The sequence below is a fragment of the Schistocerca gregaria genome, chromosome 2, assembly GCF_023897955.1.
Source record: "Schistocerca gregaria isolate iqSchGreg1 chromosome 2, iqSchGreg1.2, whole genome shotgun sequence".
Taxonomy (NCBI): domain Eukaryota; kingdom Metazoa; phylum Arthropoda; class Insecta; order Orthoptera; family Acrididae; genus Schistocerca; species Schistocerca gregaria.
Genome location: NC_064921.1, coordinates 794,721,910 through 794,737,684, shown reverse-complemented (window position 1 = coordinate 794,737,684; position 15,775 = coordinate 794,721,910). Strand labels below are relative to the sequence as shown.

Sequence of the window (15,775 nt, the reverse complement as noted above, 5' to 3'; positions counted from 1 at the left end):
CTCCTTAAACAGATTCCTGCAAGATGATCGTGGGGGAACACCACATATTATTCTTACAGTGCGTTTCTGCTCTATGAAAACTTCCTTTCTTAAAGATGAGCTACTCCAGAACATTATTCCATATGGAATTACTGAATGAAAATATGTCAATTTACCGATCTGCCTCTCCCCAGGATCTGAAATGATTCTAAATGCGAATATGGCTGAACCAGTTCGTTTTAAGAGTCCCAAAATGTGCTTTTTCCACTTTAAATTCTCATCGATCTGGAGGGCTAAGAATTTTTAAGTTTCTGCCGCATTTATTATTTTCTTACCGTGTGTTACAGTTATCATTAGTGTAGTATTTCTCAAGTCATTCGAGAGCTACGCTTATAATTTCATAACATTGTCACCCACAAAAATGCAGGCGCTAAGACTATTTTGTCCTCATAGTAAGTATTCCGCTAGTAAGCATACGTATACCAAATTTGGTTGAAACTGCTTCAAGGATCCGGAGCAATTGACCAGGTAGACAGATGAAACTTAATAACTGTGTACCCAAGGGTTCAGTTTTGACACCGGTTCTGTTCAACTTATATACATCTGATCTAGCTGAAGCAAAGTCGAGGAAGTACACCTATGCAGACTATCTGGTTTGAAGTTGGGGAAGAGGTATTCTTTGCAGATTTAATTTCAATGCAAGAATACCTTAAAATGTAGAAATTAACACCAAATCAAAGAAGATCGAACGAAGTTACCTGCTTTTATCCTACAATGACCAAAGCAAAGTTAAGTGCCTCCTTTAGTGGTCAAGTTCGTCACCAAACTAAAATATTTAGCAGTAAGTCTTGATAGAACATTGTCTCAGAAGAAACACTTAGAAAACACCGCAGCAAGTCTGAGATCGCGCAATAACATCAAAAGCATGAGGCGCAAGAGCAACACTATAATGTTCCTCCTTAGAACTCGTCTACTCTACTGCCGAATACAGTGTGTCTTAATAGTTCAAAAATGAGAAAAATAAATGTTCAGCTAAATGCAGCAATGAGATCAATAGTAGGTTGCATCAGATCTACTTTTCTTCATTGGTTACCGCCTCTAAGCCATATTGCACCACTAGGCCTCTTAAGCAATATGAAAATTTGATTAAAATTCCCCAGCTCACGGTCTCCTCTGCTGTGCCTACACTTATGATGATCTGATTAAATCAAGGAAAACTATCATACTGGTAGAATCACTGCAGGCAGTGGATTTCAACACGAGCAGGAAGCAGCCATAAATTAGGAATAGCATTGCCCATTAGGAATATCAGCCTCGCATGAGATCTGGTACAAGGCCAGCCAGCATACGATCACCATGACGAGCTTGAAAGACAATTAACAGATATTGTACAGACAATGACATCTGTTGAGAAAGCCTGCACCGAAAGGGAAAGGCTTCATCTTTTCAATGTGACTAGGGCAATGAACATCAGTTCATCAAATACCTTGTAGCAAGCTGTAGCAGATGAGTTTATCCTGGAAGTCTAGACAACGTCTTAGAAGCCACAGAATTAGCCCTTGAATTGACTAAAACTTGGGTATAAATGTGGAGATTTAGTGTTTTTGTTCTATTTATTTTTTAAAGCTATACAGTTCATGTGTGTCAGTTGCGCTGAGTTTATATTACCACGAGTTAGTTAAATTAGCCCGCACAGGTGTGTTGGTCCTGCTTGACACAGAAAGTAGCCAAGACGGACGGTCGGGGCACCTGAACTCACAGCCGGCCCGGCACGGTAGCTCAGCGTGTTCGGTCAGAGAGCTGGTTGGCCTCTGCAATAAAAAACTGAGTGAAGGGACCAACAACGAACTTGAACGGATGTTACGTGACGTCCTCAACGACCAAACACAAAAAAAATAATAATACGCTAAAGCACAATTCAGCCGCGGCCGGCCAGTGATGTAGCCGGGCCAGAAGGATGACCGGATAACACTACGGAAACTCTGAAAATCTTGGACGCAGCAGAGAACAACGAGGTAGCATTACCTCTGAAATCACGCAGGCTGGGTTATTTCCAAGGATATTTACTCTGAGAAGCGTGCCATTGTATGTATTCTTAATTAACGGGGACAGGTATTTCCTCCAAAATTTTCCACGTCGGGCAACAAAAGACTAAAATATGGTTGGTCGGCGTTTAGAAGAATCTGTAGAGAGGGAGAATATTCCATGGTTTTGAGAATATGATTCGCTTTCTGCTGTTACGAGGGAGGGGAGCCGAGCTTTGCTGGGAAACCAGAGAAAATGATCTTCCGTTTGGAGCACCCATGTTTGATGGTCGCAAAGTATCAGCTTTTGTTGGTACAGACGGATCTGCTGTCTTTGCTCTCAGGAGATTTTTTAGTTAGAACGGTTAGGCACTGTGCTACTGTTGCGAACTTATAAGATTTTGGACTTCACCTCCGGCTAGGGAGTCGTCGTTGAGTACGCAGCGTTCAGTGATTGAGAGCACTTCCTCTGCCTGTACTCACGTTGAGACGTTATCTGAACTCCATCCTTGTGGCTGGGAGTTCGCTTTCCTTGTCTGTAGAACACAGAGAGGATTGTTTGAATGAGGTTTTTTTTATATTTTGTGGCTGGAGTTCTTCCGTCATCACAGACGTCTACGAGAAGCATCACTCTGACGCACTGGACGCAGTACATTCGGTGATATTGCTAACTGCTTCAGCTTATTAGAGCTATAAAGCTAAACAGCTTCGATCACGTAAATTTTATTTCCGTTGAGGTTGCACACCGCAGTAGATCATCTTTGAAAGTAGTGTCCTCTAATATTTGGTACATAGGTGATGCCAGTCATCTCGCGTTATTTATATTAAATCGCGTAGTCATAAAAAGGGCAGATTTTGGCAACTGATGAATCATATTAGTTGGGAAATCCAGTTGTATCTCTTTATGTCCACTGGATAGATAAAGGGGTTTTAATCCACAACAAATGTATAAGCAGAAAATGCATATATGATTTGTAGTTACTACTTCCCTTAATTATTCATTTATGTTGATATAATTTATATGTTAAAGAGCAAGCAGGAGGAAATTATAAGATCTGCTTCAGGGGGTAGTCACACAGGATCAAATCTTCATTTTCTCGTTCAGTATTTTCCGTTCCGCACATTCATTTTACACCCGCCTGTAGTAGCATCTAGAAAACATAATGCGGAACATACGCTTAAAGACCTTCAAAGTAAAAGGCGTTGAGCTGTCGAAATATTGTACAGTGAACAGTTAGTAAAAACGGAGTAGCAAAAGAGCTCGAATTTTATTATGAATTAAAATTTGTTCGATATGTATATCAGTTTGAGCATTCGAAGTCTGCATTTGATACCGTGCTTGATTGTCTGGGCAGCGTAAACTTGCGCCAACGTAGTTAGGATAAGAGACAAGTATTTACTTTTTGCGAATGTCTGAGAGTGAAGCAAAATGTACCACTACACGCAATGTAACCTGGTACTTAACGTGGCAGAGAAATAGGTTTACAGTCTTCTATCCCAACAAATCCCATTCCAAGCGCCAAATTACGTTGTGGGTTGAGTACTCATGGCTTCTAGTACATTTTTAGTATTAAAAAACAGGAAAACTGTCACAAAGCATCCTCCTACTCTCTCTCTGTCCACCCCCACCCCATCCATACAACACAAACACACGCAGTTACAATCATTTTTGCATACCTAGATACTGACGTTCGCAGTCGATTAAACAGCGCAGAGTTACGCACTTAAAATGGGAAAATGAGAATGAAACTTGATACGCTGTTTCCTAGTAAGCGTCTGCGCAATTATTGCCAATGCATAGGGCTCTAAAACAGTTCATAAGCCGATTTACTAGCAAAGCATCTGGCTGGTCACGTATACACTCCAATATCGATCCTACAAAAGCGGTTCTAGCTATCGGATTTCAGGTTCCTCATTTGATGTTCAGTCCCAGGTAGACGCTATACCGTTGCTTTTTAAAACATTTGTTAATAAAGAGTAAGCATTGGCTGAGGGCTCTAGAGAATAAACTGGCTGTACTGTAGTACTTATGTTTAAAGTAGGACTGGCGCTCTAAATCTCATCATTTACTACCGTATTTTGAGCGTACTTTAAAAGTACTATAGTACAACTAGTTTAATCTTCAGAGCTGTCAGCCAACTTTAAACACGGTGTTTAATTACAATTGAAAGAAAACAGCCCTAGGTCACTATTTTTAACGAATTAACCAGGTTTCAATACTGCTAGGATCGTCTTCCTCAGAATTTAAATCAAAGATGGTCTGTAAGGAAGTCACAGAATTATGACTAAAAATGTATGATACAGAGTATAAGTACGGAATCATCGTGAAAGACTGCCAGTACTTATGTCATTTATAAAATAATAAATATGCCAAAAGGGCATTAGTCACAAAGATATTTAAGACCATGGAGACTGTGATGGCGAGCCACTAAGGGCTGCTCGTTACTTGCGTGGCGCAGGCTTAGTCCATTTTTCAACCTGCACCACTCAAGTAACGAGCAGCCCTTAGTGGCTCGCCATCACAGTCTCCATGGTCTTAAATATCTTTGTGACTAATGCCCTTTTGGCATATTTATTATTTTATAAATGACATAAGTACTGGCAGTCTTTCACGAAGATTCCGTACTTATACTCTGTATCATTCGTTTTTATCATAATTCTGTGACCATGTTATAGACCATTCCTTGATTTAAATTCTGAGGAAGACACTCCTAGCAGTGTTGAAACCCTGTTAATTCGTTAAAAATAGTGACCGAGGGCTGTTTAATTTCAATTGTAACTATTCACGGTCTCTGAACGTGCTGCCATGTACAAAATTTTACGGTGTTTAATGCTGTCAGTCAAGTTTTTGCTGTATATTCTGACGGTGCTCTTGTTCGTATGAAGAGTGAAACCAGAAAAAAAAAACGAAGTGCGACTTTTGGCTGTTTTGAAGAATTCAATTTTAATCGTCGCTTCCCCTGCAGACAATGCCTGCTCTTGCGACACTTTATCTTTATTAGACGTAAATGTTAAAAATGGCGATATGTATGACGGGTTAGAAGAATCGAAACTATTTGGAACAAGCCAGTTTTCTGCATACTCTGTTAATTTGTAGTACGCTATACACACGCTGCTCAATTTCGCGTGCACAACGAATGACAAGTGACAGACGTATCAGTTATTTTCTACAAAGGAGTATGATTGCTCCTGTACGCATTTAGGAACTTTGCTAGCCATTCGATGTCTGAAAAACGCTAGAGCACGATAAACTTCCACCTGTGATCACTTCATATTTTTTAGCTGGGCCAATGAAGCAGTTACGCACGCGTTAATTGGCCAAGGTAAAACTTTTAAACATCTCCTCTGCTACAAACTGCTTCTCCCTTTGTTACAAATACTTGTAGTCTGTAAAAAAATAGTAGAGTCTGTTTAATGAAAAGCTCAGAAAGCACTGTTAACTTCATAATGCAGATGAAACCACACAGGTGAAACCTTCTATGAGGGGGGAAGGGGGGGGGGGGGGGGGGGGAATCTCCGAAAATCGATATTTCATTGGTCTAGGAACATTGATTGAAACACGGAATGGCAATCTTTTTCCGAAATTAGGTTTTTTCTCCCGTTTAGTGTAATAAATATGTAATGTACTGAATCGACTGTGAGAAAGCTAAGTGTCAAAGAGAGACTCTATGATAATTATATCGTTGACTCGGAATATTCCTCTCTCTCTGTGGTTAACTCGTAACTAAGGGTAACTAGAGTATTCTGTTCGCTTCTTTTGATGTTATGTGGAGAATTGTACATGAAACACAATAAACCGTTATTATTTCACGAGAAGAAAGGTGAGCGTGTCGACCTTTATTAGTATTTTTGGAAATATTGAAATAGCAGAATTATTTCAGATTGAATGCGACGTGTACGGGAAGAGACGTGGACAACAGTACTCGAACCTGCAATCTCATGTTTGAATAGTTGCTAAAAACATCCAGCCGTCTCTCCCAATACTCTTCATACGCGCAACAAACAGTAATTCTTTTAACAGCACTATCAGAGACAATTTTATCACGTTGTTACGATCTTTTACTGAGGGCATAATACATCGACAAAAGACAAACAAAAAATAGACAAACACATAAAAGAATCTACCACACCCGCAAGATGCGACGCCTGTAAAAGTGGTGAATATAAGCCTGTTTCATGTCTATGTCGTATCGGCCAGTCGGAAATATAAGTGAAAAGTAATCTTACATGTCAAGTAGGGAAATTCGGGTCGGCACGGGTTAAGGTTGGCAGCTGGTACGAGAGAAATGTCGTGCGCTGCCTGTGACGTTACGGGTGAGTGTCAACACGAGCAGCCAGACGGGGCCAGTGGTCGAGCAGCGGTGCAACGCGCAGAGGAAGGGACGCCTTCCTGTCAGCGCCGACGCAGTGGGGAGCGCCTGAAGAGCTGGCGATGGCTGCACTACAACAGGCGCCGGAGCAGCAGCAGCAGCAGCCGCGGCTGCACGTGGAGGTGTGCGTGGAGCTGGCAGCGCGGGCCGCGGAGACGCGCTCGCCCGGGGGCTCCCGGAAGGCTGCGGCCACCGCGACGACCACCATCGAGGTAGAAGAGTGTGGGGAGGCGCAGGAGGAAGCGGAGGCGGCGTCCGACCCGGCGGAGGCGGTGCAGAATCCAGTGGCCCAGCCCAGAACCCTCAACTGGGTGATAGCGGACGGGCGGCGCGCCCTGCTCGAGACGGAGCCGGCCAAGAGCAATCTGGCCAGGACGCACACTCTGCAGGGAATCGCGGAGCGCATGCGCGAGCGCGTCACCGCAGAGGCACACCAGCTGCTCAGGCTGCAGGTACGGTCGCTGGCCAACACACGCATCCTCCGACCGACAAATTGCAAATGTGTAAGAGTTCTGACCGACCGACCCACTGACCAATATTCGTTGTCGGGATATCGAAGCAGGTAGCACCACCAGACTTCCCCGTTCCCCCCTCCCACCCTCGCCCAAATCATCACCACCAGCACCCCCACCCACTCCTCCAAACAAATTGAGCCTTGTGTAGCCCTGTCATGCCAACCGCTCGACTAAAGTTTTGTCACTGCTCGTGGGATTAAATGCTGCTCTAGTCTCTCTCATCACTCCATTTTTCGTTATGAGTGGTTTGATGGTCAGCACCGCCGAAATACATAATTCATATACTGTTAATTACGAAAACAATCGACCCCAGCTCCTTAAAAACATGACATGGCTAAATTTCTTTCCTTGCATTTGCTTCTTTGCCCACAGCTTTCTCTAAATTCTTTTTGGTCTTGTTACCTCTTAAATCAGCCAAAGCAAAACCCCGTTTTTGTTTGTGTAGAACCATGTGGGATCACATAAAATATAAAACCGGTGAACTTAAAAAAACAGCGTGGTGCAGTAATCGCCGTGTGCTGTCTATCGGAACGAGTGTAGGCTGCCATGAAATTGGTCGGTCGGTCGGTTGGTTGGTCAGTCAGTCGACCAAGAAATTGGTGCGTTTGTAGGGGGCCTCAACAGCTCTTTGTGGCGCGGGTTCCCAGCGGGTTTTTAAATGGTTTCATTTTCCGGTTTTCCATGTAAACGCTTTTATTGTACGATTGCAGTTCATATGGGCATCTACAAACATAAAATCAACGCAGCAAGAAAAACGTAATAGTGCATAAGCAAGCGCAACAAATTTAGTCTGTAAAATTCACACCCTCAATGGATAAAAGAAAAGGCCTTGAGCACTATGGGACTTAACAGCTGAGGTCATCAGCCCCCTAGAACTTAGAACTACTTAAACCTAACTAACCTAAGGACAGCTCACACATCCATGCCCGAGGCAGGATTCGAACCTGCGACCGTAGCGGTCACGTGGTTCCAGACTGAAGCGCCTAGAACTGTTCGGCCACCCAGGCCGGCCCAATGGATTAGAGGTCTAATTACGGCATGTAGACATTTTTAAAATAAAATGTCCTACGACCGTCCCACTCTTGCTCCGCTTTAAATAAAGATCAACGGAGGCGTCCGATCCGACCCGTCGGCTTTGACCCGTGACATAAGGGTGTCGTGGTGTATGACGTCACGACGGCTCGGAGTTTAGTTTCTGTGTGTCGTGTTTGCAGATGTTTTGTTGCGGTCGATGATGTCTTCTGGTGGTGTTTATGGTTCGCGTGTTATGCGGTGTATTGGATTCATTTTTGTATCCCTGCTTGAAGTGTTCAGTTGTCGAGTATGACTGTTCAACAGAAATTCTTCTACAGAAATTGGTTTGTGAGTTAAGAATTAAGTTTCTGTTGCGTTCAAGTTATTGTAGTGTTGTTTGCTGTATGTCGCATGGTAAGTGGTTTAATTTGTGGCTGCTTTTGTTAGGTGTGGATATGACTGATAAATACGATACTGCTCGTTTCTGGGCTGAAATGATAAGTTGTCCCTCATTAAATTATTGCAATTATTCGGGCTGCTGGCTGAGATCGTGAAATGCGGCGTGTTTCGGCAGAACATGCGGTTGGCCAGAGTTTCGGCGTCTCGGACCAGGGACATGTGGCGGTGCTTAAGGGGGACACTTTGGAGCTCCATAAAACGTCGTACCTGTTCAGAGAGGTCTAGATTGGGCATGAGAGAGAGTTTTGATGATCTATTATTTTTGTTATAGATCATCCGACAGTTTTTGTGCACATGATACTGGTGGGAGCGAGAGAACGTTTTTTGACTTGTTTTCGTTTAGTAGGGAAGTTTGTTCTGAATATATTAGGTATAGGGGTAACGTGGATGGGCCTTGGGTCGTGGTGGAGGTTGTACGGTCGTAGTTTATGGGTGTGGGGGGGGGGGGGCGCTGTCGTTTCTGGATTGTTTATTCAAAATGGGTTTTTAGGGTTTTGGAGGCGGTATGAATAGGGATTTGGTGAGATTAATTGAAGAGTACATAGAGGAGGGAAGTAAAATAGTTTCCGATGCTCTTTCATCTTATGTGGGGTTGGGCCACACTGATTGATTATTTAGTAGTTCACCATAGTTTAGAATTCAAGAATTAAGAGACTGGGGCATGAACAAATACGATAGAGGGGTTTTGGAGGCTGTTAAGTCAGTTGTTGGGAGGGGGAAGAGGTGCTCTTCTAACCTCAAGTCTCATTTAGATCAGTATTATTAGCGGAAGAGCAGTCTCTGGGGAATGCTGTATTTTGGCTTTCTAATGGCTATTAGTAAAATGTATAGGCCAGGGTGGTTGGTTAATGTTTTGTGAAGGTCTGGGGCTGTGGGTCGGGAGGCGGGGGCGGGGGGGAGGAGGAGGAGGAGGAGGAGGAGGAGGAGGAGGAGGAGGAGGAGTTGATCGCAATGTTTGTGGTTGATGTAGGTGGGTGGGAGGTGGTGATTTTGATTATGTTGTGGAGGATCGGTTTTACTGCAGTTGTTTCTGAGTTGTAGTGTGTGATTGAGATTTTTTTTTGGGGGGGGGGTTTATTTGTAGATGGATCTTTGACTTCTAGGGGAGGGTGAAGGTTGGGTGGGGGGTTGGTAGGTAGCGGGGGTGTGTGTGTGTGTGTGTGTGTGTGTGTGTGTGTGTGTGTGTGTGTGTGTGTGTGTGTGTGTGTGTGTGTGTGTGTGTGTGTGTGTGTGTGTGTGGGGTGTGTGTGTGTGTGTGGGGTGTGTGTGTGTGTGTGGGGTGTGTGTGTGTGTGTGGGGTGTGTGTGTGTGTGTGTGGGGTGTGTGTGTGTGTGTGGGGTGTGTGTGTGTGTGTGTGGGGTGTGTGTGTGTGTGTGTGGGGTGTGTGTGTGTGTGTGTGGGGTGTGTGTGTGTGTGTGTGGGGTGTGTGTGTGTGTGTGTGGGGTGTGTGTGTGTGTGTGTGGGGTGTGTGTGTGTGTGTGTGGGGTGTGTGTGTGTGTGTGTGGGGTGTGTGTGTGTGTGTGTGGGGTGTGTGTGTGTGTGTGTGGGGTGTGTGTGTGTGTGTGGGGTGTGTGTGTGTGTGTGGGGTGTGTGTGTGTGTGTGTGTGTGGGGTGTGTGTGTGTGTGTGTGTGGGGTGTGTGTGTGTGTGTGTGTGTGGGGTGTGTGTGTGTGTGTGGGGTGTGTGTGTGTGTGTGGGGTGTGTGTGTGTGTGTGGGGTGTGTGTGTGTGTGGGGTGTGTGTGTGTGTGTGTGTGTGGGGTGTGTGTGTGTGGGGGGGGTGTGTGGGTGGGTGGGTTTTCGTTTTTATGTTTATGTAACGACGTCATAGGAATCTTATTGGAGTCGTTGTGAATGGTCGTTTACGCCATATTAGTGGCGTCATTGTTCAAAGCAGACGGGTGGATTGGAAACTTCTGTAATCCTAGTTACTGCTCATACGGTAGGTAAAACATATGCTACAAAATTACCGAACAACAGTCCCAAAATGCATAAGAAAATCACACTTGCGAAAAGTGGATCCGGAAGGAGGACATTGCCTTCCATTATAATGCTGTTGTAACAGACAGAATAGTCTGTAATTCTTGTCAAGCTAACGTAAGAGTCCTATAGAGCACGGACAACAAAAAGGAGAAAATACTCACGAAACGAAACCACTTAAGCAATGAGAAAGTTGTAAAATCAAGTGGTAGATGTGAGTTTTTATTGCGGGTGAGCAGGTAGGTGTTCTTCCACAAGATTCAGGTCGCACGCAATCACAAACTAGAATTGTAAATCCTCATCTAGTGCACATCTGCGAAAATACGATCATAATGTCTGCGGCACGGGGAATCTTTGAAGGTACTGCATACTAGGTAATCTGCAAGTAAATAACACAAATCTACCTACCATATTATTTGCATCAACAGCAGATGACTGTTTTATGTACTCTAGCTGCTGTGGCGTGCTCTGCTCTCGTGCAGTTTAATTTCGTCGCACCTATAGCGCACGAATTCGTAGCCATGAATTATTTAGAGTATCTACGGTGACACTGTGCTACAAGGATGTTGTTCTTAACCTGTTTCTGTGTCGTAATGACATCTAATCTTGTGACAATGTAAATGTTGACAGACAGCACATTTGTTCTACACAGTTCTTCCGTAATGTTTTCCTTAGTGGGTTTTATTATATTTGTAGATTGTTCGATAATGACACATCAGCCTAAATTACAATAGGATAATTAAATTACAGCGAAAAGTGGAAAACGTCATTTAAAGATCCTATAGGTATTCCTGAAATGACATTAGCGATACAGACTGCAATTTTTCCACTAATGGCCAACTTGAAAGGTTTTAGTTTTTATGCTGTAGTCAATGATCGTGGGGATAAGCCGCTAAGCATCCTAGACACCATCATACAGCGTTCAAACATACTACTTGAAAGTAGTCACGCTTACAGCAGGTGTTAAAAAAATGAAGTTAGTAGTAGCCGAAACTAGAACACTATCGGGAGCGACAGAAATAACGGTCACAGCTACGTTAATCGTCAGACAAGTAAGTTGCTTATTTTTCATAGCTGATGTACAACATAGATATGCAATATGCTCCAGACTACCGGTGGAAGATTTGTAGTTTGTTGGTTGCAATAACGGTGCGTTAAATATGAAATGATCGTACAGATTGCGCTGCGTTAGTTTATAACTACAGCAAAGATTGAGTTGTTACTGTAAAACTGTAAGTTTCGTTGTTAATCATCGAATAAAACAAATATGAACGACAAACTTTTAAAAGATTGATCTAACCTTGTATTGAGACAGATTGACTCCACATACAAAGTGTGAAACAGGGTTTCTGCATGCCGATACCACATATTGTCTTTCACCCTTGACGTGTGACTTCATACTTCCTGCACAAAGAGGGAAAAACACGTCGACAATATTTAAAATTGCTGTAATTTTGGCAATGTAGGTTTCGTGACACACAGATCTGTAACGCAGCTCAAGGTTTAAGTTAGACTGGAAAGTTAGCATGAATTGGCGAAACAAAGAAATCGATTCATGTCGTAACTTTAATTCTTGTACATGGGTTTCATAGCCGGACTTAATTTCAATAAAGTTCTTCTGGGCCTGTTAGCACTTTATAATGTGAAAATACTACCCTGATGAGTTACTTGAAATAGCAGCCAAAACGTCTGCAGAATTCAGTACTCGCTGCTATGACACACAAAGCAGCTGTTTTCTTCAATTTAAAATTTTTAAGGCAAATGTTTTACGCAAGTTGGATATAGATTTGCTTTTTACGGAACGGTGTAGTTTCAGCGACATTACACAGCTCTTGGTAGAACTGAAGCAGTGATAGTCTCTTAATATTGGAGTAGAAACTTTTCACTAACGGGTAGACACTTGTAAGCTCCCTGTCCTGTATATCGACGGAGCGTTGCATTAGAACCCGCCTTGCCGTTTTTCACACGCTCAGCAGCTGACTCTGACAGACTTGCCTTTAAATTTCAGCGCATTCCAAAGATAGTTTTGTCAGTACTTTCACCGACAATCTTACCACTGCACTATTTTCAAGAGGTTAAGACTGCTGTTAATGTGTAATTCTACTTTAATATCTCAGTTCGTAGAAGATTATTCACAATATAAGAAAAATATTCGAAGCGTAACTCGAGACCTAGATTGCCCTGCGTGGTAACCTTTTGGTTTACGGGGCGAAGATAGCGATTATGACTACGAAATAATATATGGTTTTTATCTAGCAGCGGAAGTATACAGCTGCTGATTATAAAGTCTGTTTCGTTGGTTATTTCAACCTTTAAGTGAAAAGCAACTTAGTTTCGTTAATTAACTGCTCAGTTTGATTAGTAAATTAAAGATTAAATTACTCGCTTTAATTAATGATTTATTATGGACATTATGTCTTACACTTCGCAAAGAGGAGAAACGTTAAATTTATTTATAATAACTTGAATGACAAAGGGGCAAAGAGGCAGTTCTTTAAACATGTTCAACGAACGTGATGTTCACCCTGAGGAAAGAAACGTTAGATATTTGTACTGGACTCTATTGTAGCGTACAAAAAACGTCTACAAATCCAATGAATAGTTCAGCCAAATTCCACAAATAATAAATGCATTTAAATGCCGCTTTCACTGTTCTTCCAAAAGATTTCTACCATAATCACAATGTGTGCGGCTGGATGCAGGATTGCAAACCTAATAGTCTGAGATCTAGTACGCAATTGGTCATAGAATTTTGAATGTTTTCGTTTCATCTCTAGCAATGACTTGTTAATGTTACGCGGCAAGATGTTCGTTGGATCGGACTCCGTCAAACTGTCATAACAACCCAGTTCCGGCCAGTGAAGGTGAAGGCTTACCATCCCCAAACGTAGCTACAGGACTGATGTTGAAAACTTTAGTTTAGAGGGTAGCCTTGCGGTAATAACAACTTAGCCAAGATGCTGAGCGCAGTATCACCGTAAAATGTGGGAATGCATTTTTCGAGAGCCCATCTCTAAACATTTGGTGGTAGAATGAAGTGTGAATTTTAAGGGCATTAGCATAGCGCTGGTGTTCCTGAGTTGATTAGTAACTTGCCATGATCTTAAAACTGCTTTTTTGTTTTTTTAGCCGATTTTACAAACTGAATACTGCTTCTGAAACGAACAGCAATGAAACTAGGTAGCACTCTTTTAAAATAAGTCTAGTGTAAAAGATGTTCTCTAAATTTATCAAGGCTTTGGTTCCCATCCTTAGATAGCACTCTTGCTTTCAGAGGAGTGCGTCTTTCAATGGGTCAGGTGGGCGTAGCAAGGTGCGAGCTGGAAGGTGGATGAGGAAGAACGGTACAACGAACTCTTGCGATATCTTCTAGGGTGTGCAGACTGGAGGCTTTGGGTTGTCATGGAGAAGTTGGTTTGCATTTTTATTTAGGAGGCATTCATACGGGTATCACAGCGTTGTCTTAAGACATATTCTGAAAAGTTCTTAAATCTCTTTTATAAGTATTACTCTAGTGCTGTAAATATATTAAATTTTTCGTTAACGTTTGGGCTCTAACGTCAAAACAAGATTTGGTGATTTTTCTTAACTTGATAATTTTTCTGTTAGTCTGTCATTGGAGCCATATCGCTTTCATTCTCGAGAAGAATGTCTTTTCCTCAAAGTGGCTTATGTTTTTGTTACTTTTTTCTGGACCACTCTCTACTCTTTAGCTTCCTGCCTGAAAATGTTTTTTGTTGTTTTTACTTCTAGTGCAATTCATTTTGTCTCTGTTTTACGTTCACAGATAGTTTCAAAGAATTTCTCAACTTCTCAATTTAATTCAGTTCGTTAAATTTTCATGCGCCCATACTTTTAACCTGAGTATCTTATATCCAAACGGTGCTTTACTTTGGAGTTATTTGCTCTTAGGCCTTGCGATGTTACATAGGGAATTTCGGAACTCAACATTTTCTGTTTATTTTACGTTCATTAGGTTAATTTCTTCAGATTTTATATTTAAAACCTGTTTTAGGCCAGTGCAGAAAGTATGGTCTCATAATATTGTTATGAGCTGCGTTTTTGCTGTGTGAAAGCGATGGAAACAAAAATCTCATAACTTAGTCTTTGAATTGTTCCGCCTCAAATTCTTGTTGAGACTTTAGTTTCAAGCATTATCTAAAGCACGTTGCTGCTAGACATGTAATTTTTCAATAACTTTTGGAGAGCTAGTCTTCCTTAAACTTCAAAGTTTTGTTTGTGTGCTGCTTGACTTTCCAGAAGCAGGATGGCCAGTCGTCAGAAAAGTGTCAGTCTGCCGAGTTACTACTTTCCGCAATTTGATTTCTCAATTTAAGATCAGATTTGTGTTGCATTGCTTTTACAAGACGCAATTTAATTGCGATGAAAGTTCCATGACCCTGTATGTGGTGGTCAAAAATATTCTAAAGTTTCTCCCGTAACTACATTTTACACAATTCTGTGTTTCTGTGACAAGCGGTTTTAAGTTAGACTTCTCTCTCTCTCTCTCTCTCTCTCTCTCTCTCTCAAAACTTAGCAGAGAGGGTTACAGTTAGAATCGTTGTATTACATTGTTGCAATTATCATAACTAATTAATCTCTCTAATAAAAAGTTGTCATAATGTTGCTGTTTTAACATTTAAAAATTGTAAGTTTGAGAACGCAGGTGCGGTCTAGACTTAGGAAATGAGCTCTCTTCCGTACTTTCAGAAATTTCGAATGTACACAAAAGTAAAATCTAAGACTTCATTGCTTCACGTGCTTTAGTTTTCCAAATTGCTTCCAAGATTCCTTTACTGAATCCTCATAGTAATGTCAACATCACTCAGTGAATGTGCGTTGGCCTGTGCCGACTGGCCGACTGCTGTCTGTAAGGCGATATGAAGAGTGACCTACGATAGTGGCACGTGTGATAAACATGTCGCACCACCCATCTTTGGGGGGTTCGTGGTCGTCTACCACGGGGCCCCAGCCTTTGCAGAGTTTTATCCTTCCTGTGCTGGATGTCAGTCCTCTTGCTATTCTTTCTCCCCTCTCTTAAAGAAAATGTCTAGGGTGTTATTGGGAATATTCTGAATTGTCTGCAGCTGACGAAAGTAGTCTCGTCTTTGTCTTTCATCCTCTTTCTTCCGCTTCGGCGCTTGAGGTTCCTCTTTATTTCTTCCTTCCTATGTGCTCCTGAATGCTGGCCCACGCGCCTGACGCGTAACAGGTGGCTGGGTAACGCACAATCCTCAGCCCTGGGTCGACAGGTAGGGTTCGAATGTACCCCATGGTACAAGCAAGGCAAAGGAGGGGTGATTGCCTGAGCTGCAATCTTCCCAAACTGCCGATTGGTCCCTCTGTCCCACGTGCGGGAGGTGTGGCCTTAGACGTGAACAGTCACCTAAGGCGGGGTACGCCCCTTGTGAAGTGAGCCCCCCGTTGGAAGCAGCGT

The 15,775-nt window shown here is 42.6% G+C and overlaps 1 protein-coding gene across 3 annotated transcripts in view; it reads left to right on the top strand.

Annotated features, from left to right (window-relative positions):
- Positions 1-6,313: 6,313 nt before the first annotated feature.
- Positions 6,314-15,775, top strand: part of LOC126336507 (uncharacterized) — a 64,493-nt gene continuing 55,031 nt past the window's right edge. For 2 of the 3 annotated variants that reach the window (XM_050000284.1, XM_050000283.1), the window contains exon 1: positions 6,314-6,825. In XM_050000284.1, coding sequence (XP_049856241.1) covers positions 6,436-6,825 — 390 coding nt within the window. In that variant the 5' untranslated portion in view covers positions 6,314-6,435. The remainder of the gene's footprint in view (positions 6,826-15,775) is intronic. The other variant, XM_050000285.1, reaches the window with a different exon arrangement.